General features: G+C 45.6%; 1 protein-coding gene across 1 annotated transcript in view; it reads left to right on the top strand.

The window, feature by feature from the left end:
* SNCA (synuclein alpha) overlaps positions 1-10,310 on the top strand; it is a 60,081-nt gene extending 49,771 nt beyond the window's left edge. The window contains exons 5-6 of the mRNA XM_081925492.1: positions 7,317-7,406; positions 9,672-10,310. Of these exons, the coding sequence (XP_081781618.1) occupies positions 7,317-7,406; positions 9,672-9,704 (123 nt within the window). The 3' untranslated portion in view covers positions 9,705-10,310. The remainder of the gene's footprint in view (positions 1-7,316; positions 7,407-9,671) is intronic.
* Positions 10,311-13,241: the final 2,931 nt, after the last annotated feature.

Raw genomic sequence — 13,241 nt, 5'->3', positions numbered from 1 at the left:
TTTTAGAAAGTCATTAGTTTGCACCAGGCGTCCTATTGGGAAGACCCAGTTTTCTGAGTGCATGTTCTGGAAGTTGGGCAATAGGGGCAGTACAGGATTCCTTTTGGTGTACCGACCTCCCCGCTGCACCAAGGATTCCCTGCCCGAGCTGCTTCAGGTCGTGGCGGATGTTCTCCTGGAGACACCTAGCTTGGTCGTCCTAGGGGATTTTAACATCCATGCCGACACGACCTTACAAGGGGCAGCTCGGGACTTCGTGGAAAGCATGGCCTCCATGGGGCTGTCCCTGAATAAGTCTGGCCCAACCCATAGCCGCGGACATGCCTTGGACCTGGTGTTTACCTCTATGGATGTTGGTGATCTGACACTAAGTAAAAGTGAAACAAAAGAAGTGCCATGGTCAGATCACTTCCTGGTGCAACTGGACTTCTCTGCGACCCATCCCCTCTGCAGGGAGGTGGGACCAATTCGGATGGTCCGCCCCTGCCACTTAATGGATCCAAATGGTTTCCAGAGAGTGGTAGGGGATGCTTTATCCCATGTTGATGGCCTTTCAGCCGATTCCCTGGTGGCCCGCTGGAATGTGGAGCTAACCAGGGCTATTGACTGTTTGGCTCCGAAGCGCCCTCTCCGATTGCATGGAGCCCGGAGAGCCCCGTGGTTTTCCACGGATCTGAGGGCAATGAAACAATCGTTGAGACGGCTAGAGCGCCGGTGGCGGATAACTCATTCCGAATCTGACCGGACACAGGTTAGAGCTCAACGTCGAGCCTACCAAGTGGCGATAGCGACGGCGAAGAAGAATTTCTTCACCGCCTCTATTGCATCTGCAGAAAACAGCAGCAGGAGACTTTTTCAGGTGGTTCACAATTTAGCGGAACCACCTGTAACATCGGGGCCCAGTACGGGCCACATATTCTCCTGCAATGATTTTGCAAAGTTTTTTGCAGATAAAATCGCTCAGATTCGGGAAGAAGTAGACTCCACCGTGGGAGCAGGGCCGGGGCGGGAGAGTGCTAGAGCTCTGTCTAGTCAAGTTGAGTGGGATCAATTCCAATCTGTTACCTCCGAGGATGTGGACAGGCTGCTTGGACAAGTGAAACCAACCACCTGTCTCCTGGATCCTTGCCCATCCTGGCTTATAAAAGCTAGCCAGGAAGGACTGGGCGATGGGCTTCGTGGGGTGGTGAATGCTTCCCTCCGTGAGGGAGCCTTCCCAGACCCACTGAAAGAGGCGGTTATTAAACCGCTTCTTAAAAAACCATCTTTAGATGCGGCCACAATGGCCAACTATCGCCCAGTCTCAAATCTTCCATTCTTGGGCAAGGTGATAGAGCGAGCGGTTGCTGAACAACTCCAGGCACGTCTGGAAGAAGCGGACCATTTGGATCCCTTCCAGTCGGGATTCAGGCCTCATCATGGGACTGAAACTGCCTTGGTCGCACTGGTTGATGATCTCCGGCGGGCTAGGGACAAAGGTGAGAGCTGTTTCCTAGTTCTGCTGGATCTCTCAGCGGCGTTTGATACCATCGACCATAACATCCTTCTGAACCGTCTTGAGGGGCTGGGAGCTGGGGGCACTGTCCTACAGTGGTTCCGCTCCTTCCTCCTGGGCCGTGTTCAGAAAGTGGTGGTGGGGGATGAGTGTTCAGACCCCTGGGCTCTCACTTGTGGGGTGCCTCAGGGTTCTGTCCTCTCCCCCATGCTTTTCAACATCTACATGCAGCCACTGGGAGAGATCATCAGGAGGTTTGGGCTGGGTGTTCATCAGTATGCAGATGATATCCAGCTCTACCTCTCTTTTAAATCAGAACCAGTGAGGGCAGTGAAGGTCCTGTGTGAGTGTCTGGAGGCGGTTGGAGGATGGATGGCGGCTAACAGATTGAGGTTGAATCCTGACAAGACAGAAGTACTGTTTCTGGGGGACAGGAGGCGGGCAGGTGTGGAGGATTCCCTGGTCCTGAATGGGGTAACTGTGCCCCTGAAGGACCAGGTGCGCAGCCTGGGAGTCATTTTGGACTCACAGCTGTCCATGGAGGCACAGGTTAAATCTGTGTCCAGGGCAGCTGTTTACCAGCTCCATCTGGTACGTAGGCTGAGACCCTATCTGCCTGCGGTCTGTCTCGCCAGAGTGGTGCATGCTCTGGTTATCTCCCGCTTGGACTACTGCAATGCACTCTACGTGGGGCTACCTTTGAAGGTGACTCGGAAACTACAACTAATCCAGAATGCGGCAGCTAGACTGGTGACTGGGAGCGGCCGCCGAGACCATATAACACCGGTCTTGAAAGACCTACATTGGCTCCCAGTATGTTTCCGAGCACAATTCAAAGTGTTGGTGCTGACCTTTAAAGCCCTAAACGGCCTCGGTCCAGTATACCTGAAGGAGCGTCTCCACCCCCATCATTCTGCCCGGACGCTGAGGTCCAGCGCCGAGGGCCTTCTGGCGGTTCCCTCATTGCGAGAAGCAAAGCTACAGGGAACCAGGCAGAGGGCCTTCTCGGTAGTGGCGCCCACCCTGTGGAACGCCCTTCCAGCAGATGTCAAAGCGATAAACAACTACCTGACATTCAGAAGACATCTTAAGGCAGCCCTGTTCAGGGAAGTTTTTAACGTGTGATTTTACTGTATTTTTGGTTTTTATGGAAGCCGCCCAGAGTGGCTGGGGAGGCTCTCCCAGGTATCTGAACGTAAGAAAGAGAAACACAACTGAGAATATTATGTGTCCATATTCAAAAATTCTGTTGGTCTTGTTTAACAAGATGGTCTCATTAAGAAAATGCTGAACTTGTAACCGAATAAAGCTGCTAAATATTTCATTGCATACCAGTCAGTAGTAACCGGAGACAGGAAATTATTATAAACTCTGCTGATTAAAAGAGGTAGATTTCTGTAAGCTTAACAGGAATAATTATGCTAATTCTGGGGTCTTAACTGAAGAGAGAACAGGCATCTATCTGCCTGTTCAGCACAGCATCTTAGTGGAAATAATCATCCTAATTCACTATTACCTTTTGTTGAGGATACTTTAAGAAACATCGCACTGCTCAAATGATACAATATAAAAAATATAATCTAAAATATAGTATGCTAAAATGATTGTTTGCTAGATAAACATGTTCAACAACAGGTGTGCTGTATTTGCTTTCATTGATGGTCAGAAAAACACCCAGCTTTTCTCATTAAAGTTAATTGGCAGCAGAGAAGCTTACTTGGGGAGGCTCTATTAGCACGGATAAATAATTGCAGAAGAATAAAGGATGATGCAGCTATTGGGTTTCATTCTTTAAACAGTGTCAGGAGCTTAGCGAACAGGTTGGAGAGTGCACTTAGGCATGGATCCAAAAAGTCAAGATCTGGGTTAATTCGGTAATTGCTAGTTTAAGGAGCAAGCAATCAATGAAGGTCAGTATTGCTAGACAGGAACACAACAGAAGATCAAACTGTGTGAAAGTAGGGGTGGGAAGACCTGCCCATTTCAATTATCTCAGTTCCTCAATATTTCAAGCCTAAAATTCAGTTCTCCACATTTCAGCACAATTTGCGGGGGTTTTGTTGTTGTTGCTGCTGCTGTTGGTTTTTTTAAAAAAAAAACTCATGAAAATTCTTCAGCATTTCAATATTAATTTCTCCTGATAAACACATTTTAGTTTGCAGTCTTGCCTAATGTACACACTTTTGCAAGCAATTTCTCCTAATATGAATTTTGCAAGTTATTTTCATGAATATATTCATTTTTTATGCACACGTTTCTACCTAATTTAAGTCTGGTCTTCAAGGTGCATCAGAATCTGGTCTACAGGTACTGTAATCCAGAGCTGGTAGCATGGAGTGTACCACTTCAGGCTGCATGTGGGGGATTCCATTTTTGAATATTCCCCCATGTGCAACAAACTGCCTGTTACAAGTTAAAAAAAAAAATCAGCAAAACAAAGAGAGGTTCAAGCCCAGCCTTTTTGCATCTCTGCTAGTTTTACAATTGCGGGGAGCTTTTTCTGTAAGGGAGCATTCAGTAATGTGATTATCTCCTCTCTGAAGTGACACATTTTACTGCCTCAGAATGCTACGACCCTGGTCATTTTGCTTTGCTCAGTACAGACCAGTCCAGAATAACCTGTCAGGTAGCTGAGGCGTATGTTTAGAAAATCTAGTGGGTCCCAGTATTTTATGATTTTCTGCCTGCAACTCAGCCAGCAAAAAATGGTTCTTTCCATTTTTACTAAAGTCAGACGCCTTCTGCTTTCATGCTACAGACGAAGGCAGACATGTTCTTTCTTGTGGAACCTCAAGAGTCATTGATGAGTGGGTTTTGCTTGACACACTTTTCATTCCCAGCAAGCCAAAAGGAAAGTCTGCTTTTTAAAAGAAAGGGGAAGGCAGACACAAAACGTTAAGCTCGTGATCAGCACAAACCTCAAAGTCAATATGCATTCTGATGGAGAGTAAAATTACTGAATACTCCCAACTCTTAATAGGGGGGCTGTTTTGCGTCTTATTTTAAGTTATTGGTATCTGTAACCTTGGAGACCAAATTCTTCAAATTTACCCACCTTTGGGATAATTTTTGCCAGGGGTTTCAAATGGATGCAACATGACTAGGGCAAAAGTAGCTTTTCACCACAACCTCTGTGAGACTTGCCTCTGAATAAACGGGCATAGGATTGTGCAGCTTGTGGGGGAAACATCAGGAATTCACAAATGTTTCATTATTATGGGTTCAATACAGACTAAATTAAGGGACATGGGTGGCACTGTGGGTTAAACCACAGAGCCTAGGACTTGCCAATCAGAAGGTCGGCAGTTCGAATCCCCATTACGGGGTGAGCTCCCGTTGCTCAGTCCCTTCTCCTGCCAACCTAGCAGTTCGAAAGCATGTCAAAGTGCATGTAGATAAATAGGTACCACTCCAGCAGGAAGGTAAACGGCATTTTTGTGGGCTGCTCTGGTTCAGAAGTGGCTTAGTCATGCTGGCCACATGACCCAGAAGCTCCCTCGGCCAATAAAGCGAGATAAGCACTGCAACCCCAGAGTCGGTCATGACTGGACCTAATGGTCAGGGGTCCCTTTACCTTTATCTTTACAGACTAAATTAGTAGCATTTAGTTGCCTTTGAAATCAGTGAGACTTAAAGTGCAATTAACTGACTTTACATCCAACCCAACATATATATTTTTAAGGAAAACTATAAAAATAATAATCAATAAAGCAGATGTTAAAGTGGATAGTGTGTGGAAATGAAAGTTAATTCATCTGGTGTTATTTTTTAAGGAACAGGATATGCAGTGGTCATAAAAAGTCAAAAGATGGACACTTTCAAAGAGTGGTCATACACACACCTTTGCCACAGTCACCTCCAATAAACAGGTTTGGTAGGATTTGTATTGCTCTGGAAGCATTTCAAATCTATTTAACCAACCAGGGGCAACAGCAGATGGAAGGAAGGAAGGAAGGAAGGAAGGAAGGAAGGAAGGAAGGAAGGAAGGAAGGAAGGAAGGCTCTATCAGATCTTAACTTTCAACTCACTTGTCACAGAAAATGTGCTATGGACTGTGCTATATATAGCCGTAACATGATTATAATTCTAAAACTTTCTAGTGCAGCGGTTTGACTGAATTCTCCATAGGTGAAGTAGTGATGCATTCCTTTGGTTCATGTCCTTTTATATAAGAAAAGAAAGTGAATTATAGCATGCATGATCTTTTATTTGCAGCTATTGCTTTGCCCACCTACATGAACACATGGTTGCATTTTTTATGCTGTACTTTCAAAAGTACTCAAAGGATGTTTGTTTGCCTCTCCTCTGCCCATCTCTGGGCTAATTGGAAATGTTTGGGTTGCCATGCCCCTTGTAGGACCATTGCTGGTAATAGTTTAAAGTGCTTTTTTCCTTTAAAAAAATGTTTAGGGGTACTCTCATTTTCCTACTCATTTTGAAATGCTGCCCCTCAATAAGGCCAAACTTAGACTCACAAAATGTTTAGGGGTACGCGTGCCCCTGCGTCCCCCCAGGGAAAAAAAGCACTGGTTTAAAGCCATCTCATCTCATTTCAATTGGCTTAAGGCAACAGTTTTAAGAGCAGCAGCTTCAAATACTTGTAGGAGAAACCAAGCCAGCCAATTGGCAGAATTTAGAACATAAAACTGAAACAGATGTTGCTGCCGAAGTTCTTGATCTAAATTAGAATTAAGGTCGCCATCAGAAGACATTGCGAGACAGGTCAATCAACCAAGTATGACTGAGGACTTGCTTGCATGCTGCCTGTTTTATATGTCAGTGACGGATGTTGCATCTAGTAGCTCATTAGGTATCTCAGCCCAGGACGAAGGGACCACTTTCCCATAATTTCCCTGTTAGCTCTGTTTACTCCATCTTGACTGTCAAATATGTCTTGGCCTACCAGTAATTGCTGCTTTCGAATGATCTATGGCTTCCTACATCTCGCAAGCCTGGAGCTTGTTAAAGCTGTTAAGCAGGGAATCATAGGGTTGCAACGTACAGAAAAGGTGATCTAGTCCATGGTTAAGAACATCTGCACGCTACACGGGCACACCAATATCAACCCATCTATGCCAAGGCAAACAACAATGTACCACCAACAGACTACGTTTGCAGTAGAAGAGCAGCTTATGAAGCACATACATGTTCATGGGGTACACGCACTAAGTATGCATGCTAGGGCAGGGAGACCCATTAGATCTGTTAGGAAGCTGTCTTATACTGAATCATAGAATTGTAGAGTTGGAAGGGACTTTGGGGATCAGTCCAACCCTCTGCAATGCAGAATTATGGGTCTTCCTAGCTCAGTGGCACCAGACAAGGAATCTTTTTCCTGGAGATGCTATAGTGAATCTGGGACCTTCTGCATGCAAAGCTCTACTACCAAGATGAGGGCCTTCCGGCTGTTGAGGAGGGGGAGGACAAAATTACTTCTGCTGGCACAAATATACCTTTACAAGCATTGTGAGTAAGAAGGACTGTGTTAATTTTCATGATGGATTTATAATTTATATGGAAGCCTGTGAGAAACAACAGCTGCACCCACATTGCCACTAGCCTTCCGGGTTTCATTAAATATCTTTGAAACGTTTACCAAAATTTAAAATGGAAAAAATGAGGAGCAGTTCTCCTTTTAAGGGAAATTTCTGTCTTCCACTTTCTCTGTGGCACCGATGGAACATTTTATGTTCAGTACTCCATTAACCAAACTGAGCAACAAATAGCTTTATTGGAAGTGGGAAGTGACGGGTTGCATTTCAAATTAAACCAAGAAGAAATCTGCCATGCTATTGTTTCCTCCTCTTGTTTACAATTGCAGAATGAAGAAGGCCTCCCACAGGAAGGAATGATGGATAACACAGACATGCCAGCAGACCCAGAAAACGAGGCCTACGAAATGCCTCCTGAGGTAAAATCTTTCTTTGATGGGTTCTCACAAAGTATACTATTAATGGGCACCTCATGATAGACGTCCTGGTCACTTATGCTTGAAGTGTTGGGAGAAATTTAGAAACTAGTTTGTCAATAAATATGTACTTCACTCACAGAAGAAACCTGTGGGCATCCCACATGCTGCCACCCATGGAGAAACAGTGCCGGCAGTGGTGCCAGTTTCTGGCAACATCTTGGCAGATCTCACTGAAATCTCGCACGATCTCATGAATTTTTTGTGGGATCTCACTGGAAACCGGTGTTGCTTCTCCATCAATGGTGGAGTGGGTGGGTGTTAGGATGCTGTCAGTGGCTCCCATCTGGTTGCCCAGGAAAGTATAAAGACAAGGAAAAGTTTATTACAGTCCTTTCTTTATTTCAACCTTTACAGAGAGAGGCTATAGAACTCAGTCTCTTTGATAATGGTGTTGTCCCAAGTGAATTTCCACACACTCCATCTCTCCCACTTCCTCATTCATTGTTCTCATCACCCCCTCTGTGGGTGCTGCTAGGTGCCCTCTGTCTCTGAGCTCTTTGCTTGCCTACTTTTAAGGCTCGCCAGGTTCTGGGAGATGGAGGGTCTAGAAAGCTTTCTAATGACAACATGTCAGCCGGGTGTTGCTCTACCTCTCCCATGATTTCCCAACTTTCCCCTCATCTGCCTCTGAGCTATGACCTCCCTCAAACCTCTGTTGTAAATCTATACTGTCTTCCTCTTCCTCCTCCCTGGAAGGGTCAGGATGGGAAGGCGGTCTACACCTCCTCTGCCCAGTCCCTGACAGTGGGGTGACCACAGGCATGCTTCTTCTTCAGTTTCCACCACCTGAGGCAGTGGATTCATCGCACCTCATGGGTGGGCAGGCCCTGCCCCCACTGCCCTGCCCCTTTCCACAAGACCACACTACTTACTGCTCCAGCATGGAATAAAAACAAACATGCATACATACATACTTGCATACACACATACATACATAATTCCATGCACATTTATCTAGGTGTAAACCCCACTGAACAAAGAGATACTTAGTTTGGAGTAACCTAAGGTTACGCTGTCGAACTGCAAACCCCCACGATAGAAGGAAAATAACATGTATTAATGATGAAATTTTTTAAAGAAAACAATGCCCCCTGAGTACTCCTGGGGGAGCCACCTTCTTTGTGATTTATCTTATAATACCAGTAAATTCAGTGTAAGGACTTTAATTTCAGATCCTAAACCAGTACCAAAAAAACCACAAACATGATTCATATTATTATTCACTGTGAAAAGACACACACAGGCTGCTTCCTCGGGCACACCATTTCTCAAAAGCCGTTTTAGAATTGTAGATTTTTGTTCTCCCTGCAAAACACTTTCCCCTCTAATAGCTTGCGTTCTTCAGTCAAGTTCCTACGGATGTATACCTACTTAAATTTAAATACAAAATTCTAGCCTTTAATGGACTGTGAATGTCACTGCATTACAGAATTTTCTAAAGAACTGTCTCCATTAAGATGGTGTATTTGCCATCATGCAAAGTAGTTCCCATAAGATTTTCCCACTCTGTGCATTAAAGTGATGCCGAAGAACATGACAAGATGCTTCTCCTTTCAAAGGGAAGAGGCTGCTATTGCATACACTCCAACATTCTGCTGATAATGGAACAGGGGCTTCTGCCTCTTTCCTAAAGTCCAGGATGCTTCTGCCCAGCTTAGGGAAGAAGATGTGATGCTTAGGGAAACACCTGAAAACATTCTAACCCATACATCCCTAGTGAGCAACAAGCTGAAACTAAGTACCAATTTAGTGTGAACTAGCACATCATATTGGGACGCGGGTGGCACTGTGGGTTAAACCACAGAGCCTAGGACTTGCTGATCAGAAAGTCAGCGGTTCAAATCCCTGGGACGGGGTGAGCTCCAGTTGCTTGGTCCCAGCTCCTGCCAACCTAGCAGTTCGAAAGCACATCAAAGTGCAAGTAGATAAATAGGTACCGCTCCGATGGGAAGGTAAACGGTGTTTCCGTGTGCTGCTCTGGTTCACCAGAAGAGGCTTAGTCATGCTGGCCACATGACCCAGAAGCTGTACACCAGCTCCCTCGGCCAATAAAGCGAGATGAGCGCTGCAACCCCAGAGTCGGCCACGACTGGACCTAATGGTCCGGGGTCCCTTTACCTTTAGCATATCATATATTGAGATGTTTTCTCTCTCTTCTTCTTCCTCCTCTTCCTTCTTCAATGTTGATGTTGCTGTTCCCAACAGGAAGAATACCAGGATTATGAACCTGAGGCTTGAATTCAACTCTCTTCCTTCTGTTAGCTGCTGGCAAAGACATCCTGTCCTGTACAAGTGCTGAGTTCCAATGTGCCCAGTCGTGAACTACTTTTTATAGTTTGTACAGTGTCTTTTGAAGTCTTCCATCAGCAATGATCGGAGCATCTGTAACTGCGTCCAGTTTTCGTTTCAGCGACCGACCTCCCTCTGAAACGAAGGTCTGGGTCTCAGAGCCATTGTTGTCGTCTGGATATTGTGGCTTCAAGTTCTAAAAAGTCCGAAAGCAGTTTTTTAAAATAAAATAAAAAACACCTAAGTGTCTACTCCTTATTTCTAATGCTGTACATGTTTTGTTGACAGGTTGTCGGTAATTTGGTATTGTTTCTGACACAAGGTTTTTTTAACTGTTACCTATGATCTTTCTTTTTCTGTCAAAGGATAACATTATTGTGAAAGTTGTTAATATATTTCTATACATATATACATATATATAAAGTAATTGAGCATGAACTATGCACCTATAAATATTTACTGTGGGATCTTACTTGTTTTGTGAAACGTTTTACTAACTTGTATTTGTAAATACCGGTGTCCGACTGGAATAAATAAAATGTTATCTGTTCAAAACTGGTGTTAAATAATTATCTCCCCCTTTTTCACAATAAATTCTCATGTTGGGGTTGTGCCACATACTAAATGACAGCAAATACATGTTTTCAGCTCCCTGAAAAGAACCAGTGATGGACACTCTCCCCTGTCTTGCCTTGGGGGGGAAATCAAAACTCGGTGAGATTGCTGAAATCCCTATCAGTCTCTCTTCTTCCAGGCAAACTGATCCTTGTGACAAAGGTGGGTGTAGGAAATTAATCCTGAGGCTATGCAAAAGCTAGTGTTGCTAATGTGGAATTGTGGCCCTTAAGGATTTACCTTGACATCGGCAAAGCCTCTGAGCCCCACTGCCTTGCCTCTTCCTCTCTCCTGCTCAGTAAACAGCAACTCAATTTTTGGGAGGTCAAGTGAGTGCCACTGCCCAACCATGCCATCCACAGGGAAACATTGCAAAATCCCTCTCATTTCACTGTCTGCAAAAGGGCAGCGAAACAGGGGCCATTTCAGGTGTCTAGAGTATTGTTGGCATCTGTCTGTCTCAAGAGGCAATGGAGTGCACCTCCAGGGGTGAAGTCAAACTGCTGCATCAGTGGCACCGAAGTTACCTCCCCGGGCACAAGCCTGTATCCTGGGCTTCCCAGATGACAGGATGATGTGGTCCAAAGGAAAACAGAGCAATGTGTTTGGCACCAGCTTGGTTAAAGGAAGGAGGCATAGAAGGTGCCATCCAACCATCTTAGGGACTCCACTCTGGATTTGTGTAAGGTGTAGTAGTGTAGTGGTTAAGAGCGGTGGACTCGTAATCTGGTGAACCAGGTTCGATTCCCTGCTCCTCCACATGCAGCTTCTGGGTGACCTTGGGCTAGTCACACTTCTTTGAAGTCTCTCAGCCCCACTCACCTCACAGAGTGTTTGTTGTGGGGGAGGAAGGGAAAGGAGATTGTTAGCCGCTTTGAGATTCCTTAAGGGAGTGAAAGGCGGGATATCAAGTCCAAAGTCCAAACTCCTCCTCCTCCTCCTCCTCCTCTTCTTCTTCTCCTCCCAAAGATATCCCACAAGGCAGCAGAAGTTTGGGATCAGTTTTCCTCTTCCTCCATGGGCTACCTTCCCAGTTGATGCCCCTCACTTCCCTCTACAGCATGTGGAAAAGCCACCTTCCATGACCAGATGACTTGTCTGCATGCTTTGTCTGCTGTCCAGCTGTTAAATGTGGATGAACAATTTTCAGGCACCTCCTGCTCTCCCTTCTTAGTTTTGTTTAGCTTTAAACTGGACTTGGACTTCAACTACAGGAGGGTGCCTTCAAAATAAGAGGGCTTTGCTCTGTAAAGTAGGACCTCGGTTTTCACGCTTGGTAACAGGAGACCTCTCCTTAGGCATGCACCCCCCCACACACAATTAATGTATTTTTCATAGATGTGCATGAAGATGTCTTAATTATTTATCGCATTGTGTCAAGTTGCCATCATATGGTGCTTCTGAACCACTGTCCTTGGAAAATATTAAGTGCATAAATTCATCTGGAAGCAGTGAGTCAGTTGTGTTGGTCTCTTCCAGCTATATTTCCCTCCTTCTTGTCTAGGTTCACATGAGCCAAACCACTCGCAGTTTGAGGCAAGCTGCAATAACACTGTGAGAGTAGCCCCCAGTTCACATGCCTGCCGAAAAACCTGCCCTCAGATGGCCAGAAAGGTAGCTGCCCATAGGCTGTCATGGTTTCCATGGCAACCATGTGAGAAAGAGCGAGATGCTGCGAACGAGTAATAAGCTGCATTTCAATGAAATTCCTCTAGATCCTGCACAGCCGCTCCCCCCCCCCCAGTAGACAAAACACTTGGGGAAAGGGGGCCTTTATTGCTTGTGGAACTACAGAAGACAAAATTCAGACTTCAGGTATCGGAGCTGAAGCTGACCCTCGCGAAACTGAATCCTCCAATGATCAAATGAACAAGACGCAAAGGGCTGACCAGAGTGGCTGTGCTTTTGTTTTGAAAGCAACCAGAGGCTCTGTGCAATAAGGAAAGCTGCTTAGAGAAGAATAACTGAGCCTAAGTCAGGAAGCAAGAAGCAGAAATGCTCGTTCCCAGTTTCTCTCTCTCTCTCTGCTTGGACATGAACTTAGCAACCACTAATTTTTCCAAAATTTGCATTCACCCGCTTGGAAATCTAGTGGGACACGAATCCTCCTTTTAACCACACGTCTGCAGCCAACATGTAGTGAAATCATCCCAATCATTTGGCAGACAATATAGCTGGCCCAGTATCTTATATGTCCAGAGCTATCAGAGCTGGAGCCTGTAATGTCCAGTCCTGCCTTGTGCTACCCCATTTTTGTTGCAGTGGGGGGTGGTGGCAAGATCTGAGTCCTGCGGCCTGAATGTGGTGGCCCTCCGTGCCTCTCTCTGGCCCTCAAGACATACCCTCCCCAGCCACACCCTCTCTTCTCAGCCTTCATTGGCCCTGCATCACACCCTCCTTCTGTGTTTTTGCCTGCCTGGATTGTGTCCTTGAACCCACATAATGCCTTTTGCTCTGTTCACCCACCTCAGGTCCCCATTCCAGACTGAAAAGATCTCCTGGCAAGGATGTTCCCCTCCCCCACGCTAGAGAGTGACCTTTGGCTTTCCCCTCATGTGTTTGGGCTGAAAGCTTCCTTGACTATGCCTGCCTGCCTGCCCGCCCTCACTTGCTCTGTTGCCTGTCTACCTGCTGATTACCCTCACACCTTTCTGATTCCACTTATAGATCAGCCTTACAACACTGGTGACTGGAATCATTGATCAGAGAATACATGCTCCGTCAACTGGTTTATGAAATGGTTGCATGCACACAGTGATTATTTACCAATTGCCAGGTGCCCGTCTGTATCCTCCCGCTATTATCGTACCAAGTGGTAATGAGAATTTTATCACACCACGAGTGCAGACAAATGGGGGTTAAATGGTTGGC

This window comes from Podarcis melisellensis (assembly GCF_964234715.1).
Source record: "Podarcis melisellensis genome assembly, chromosome: 9".
Taxonomy (NCBI): domain Eukaryota; kingdom Metazoa; phylum Chordata; class Lepidosauria; order Squamata; family Lacertidae; genus Podarcis; species Podarcis melisellensis.
This window is presented reverse-complemented; position numbering and strand designations above follow the sequence as displayed.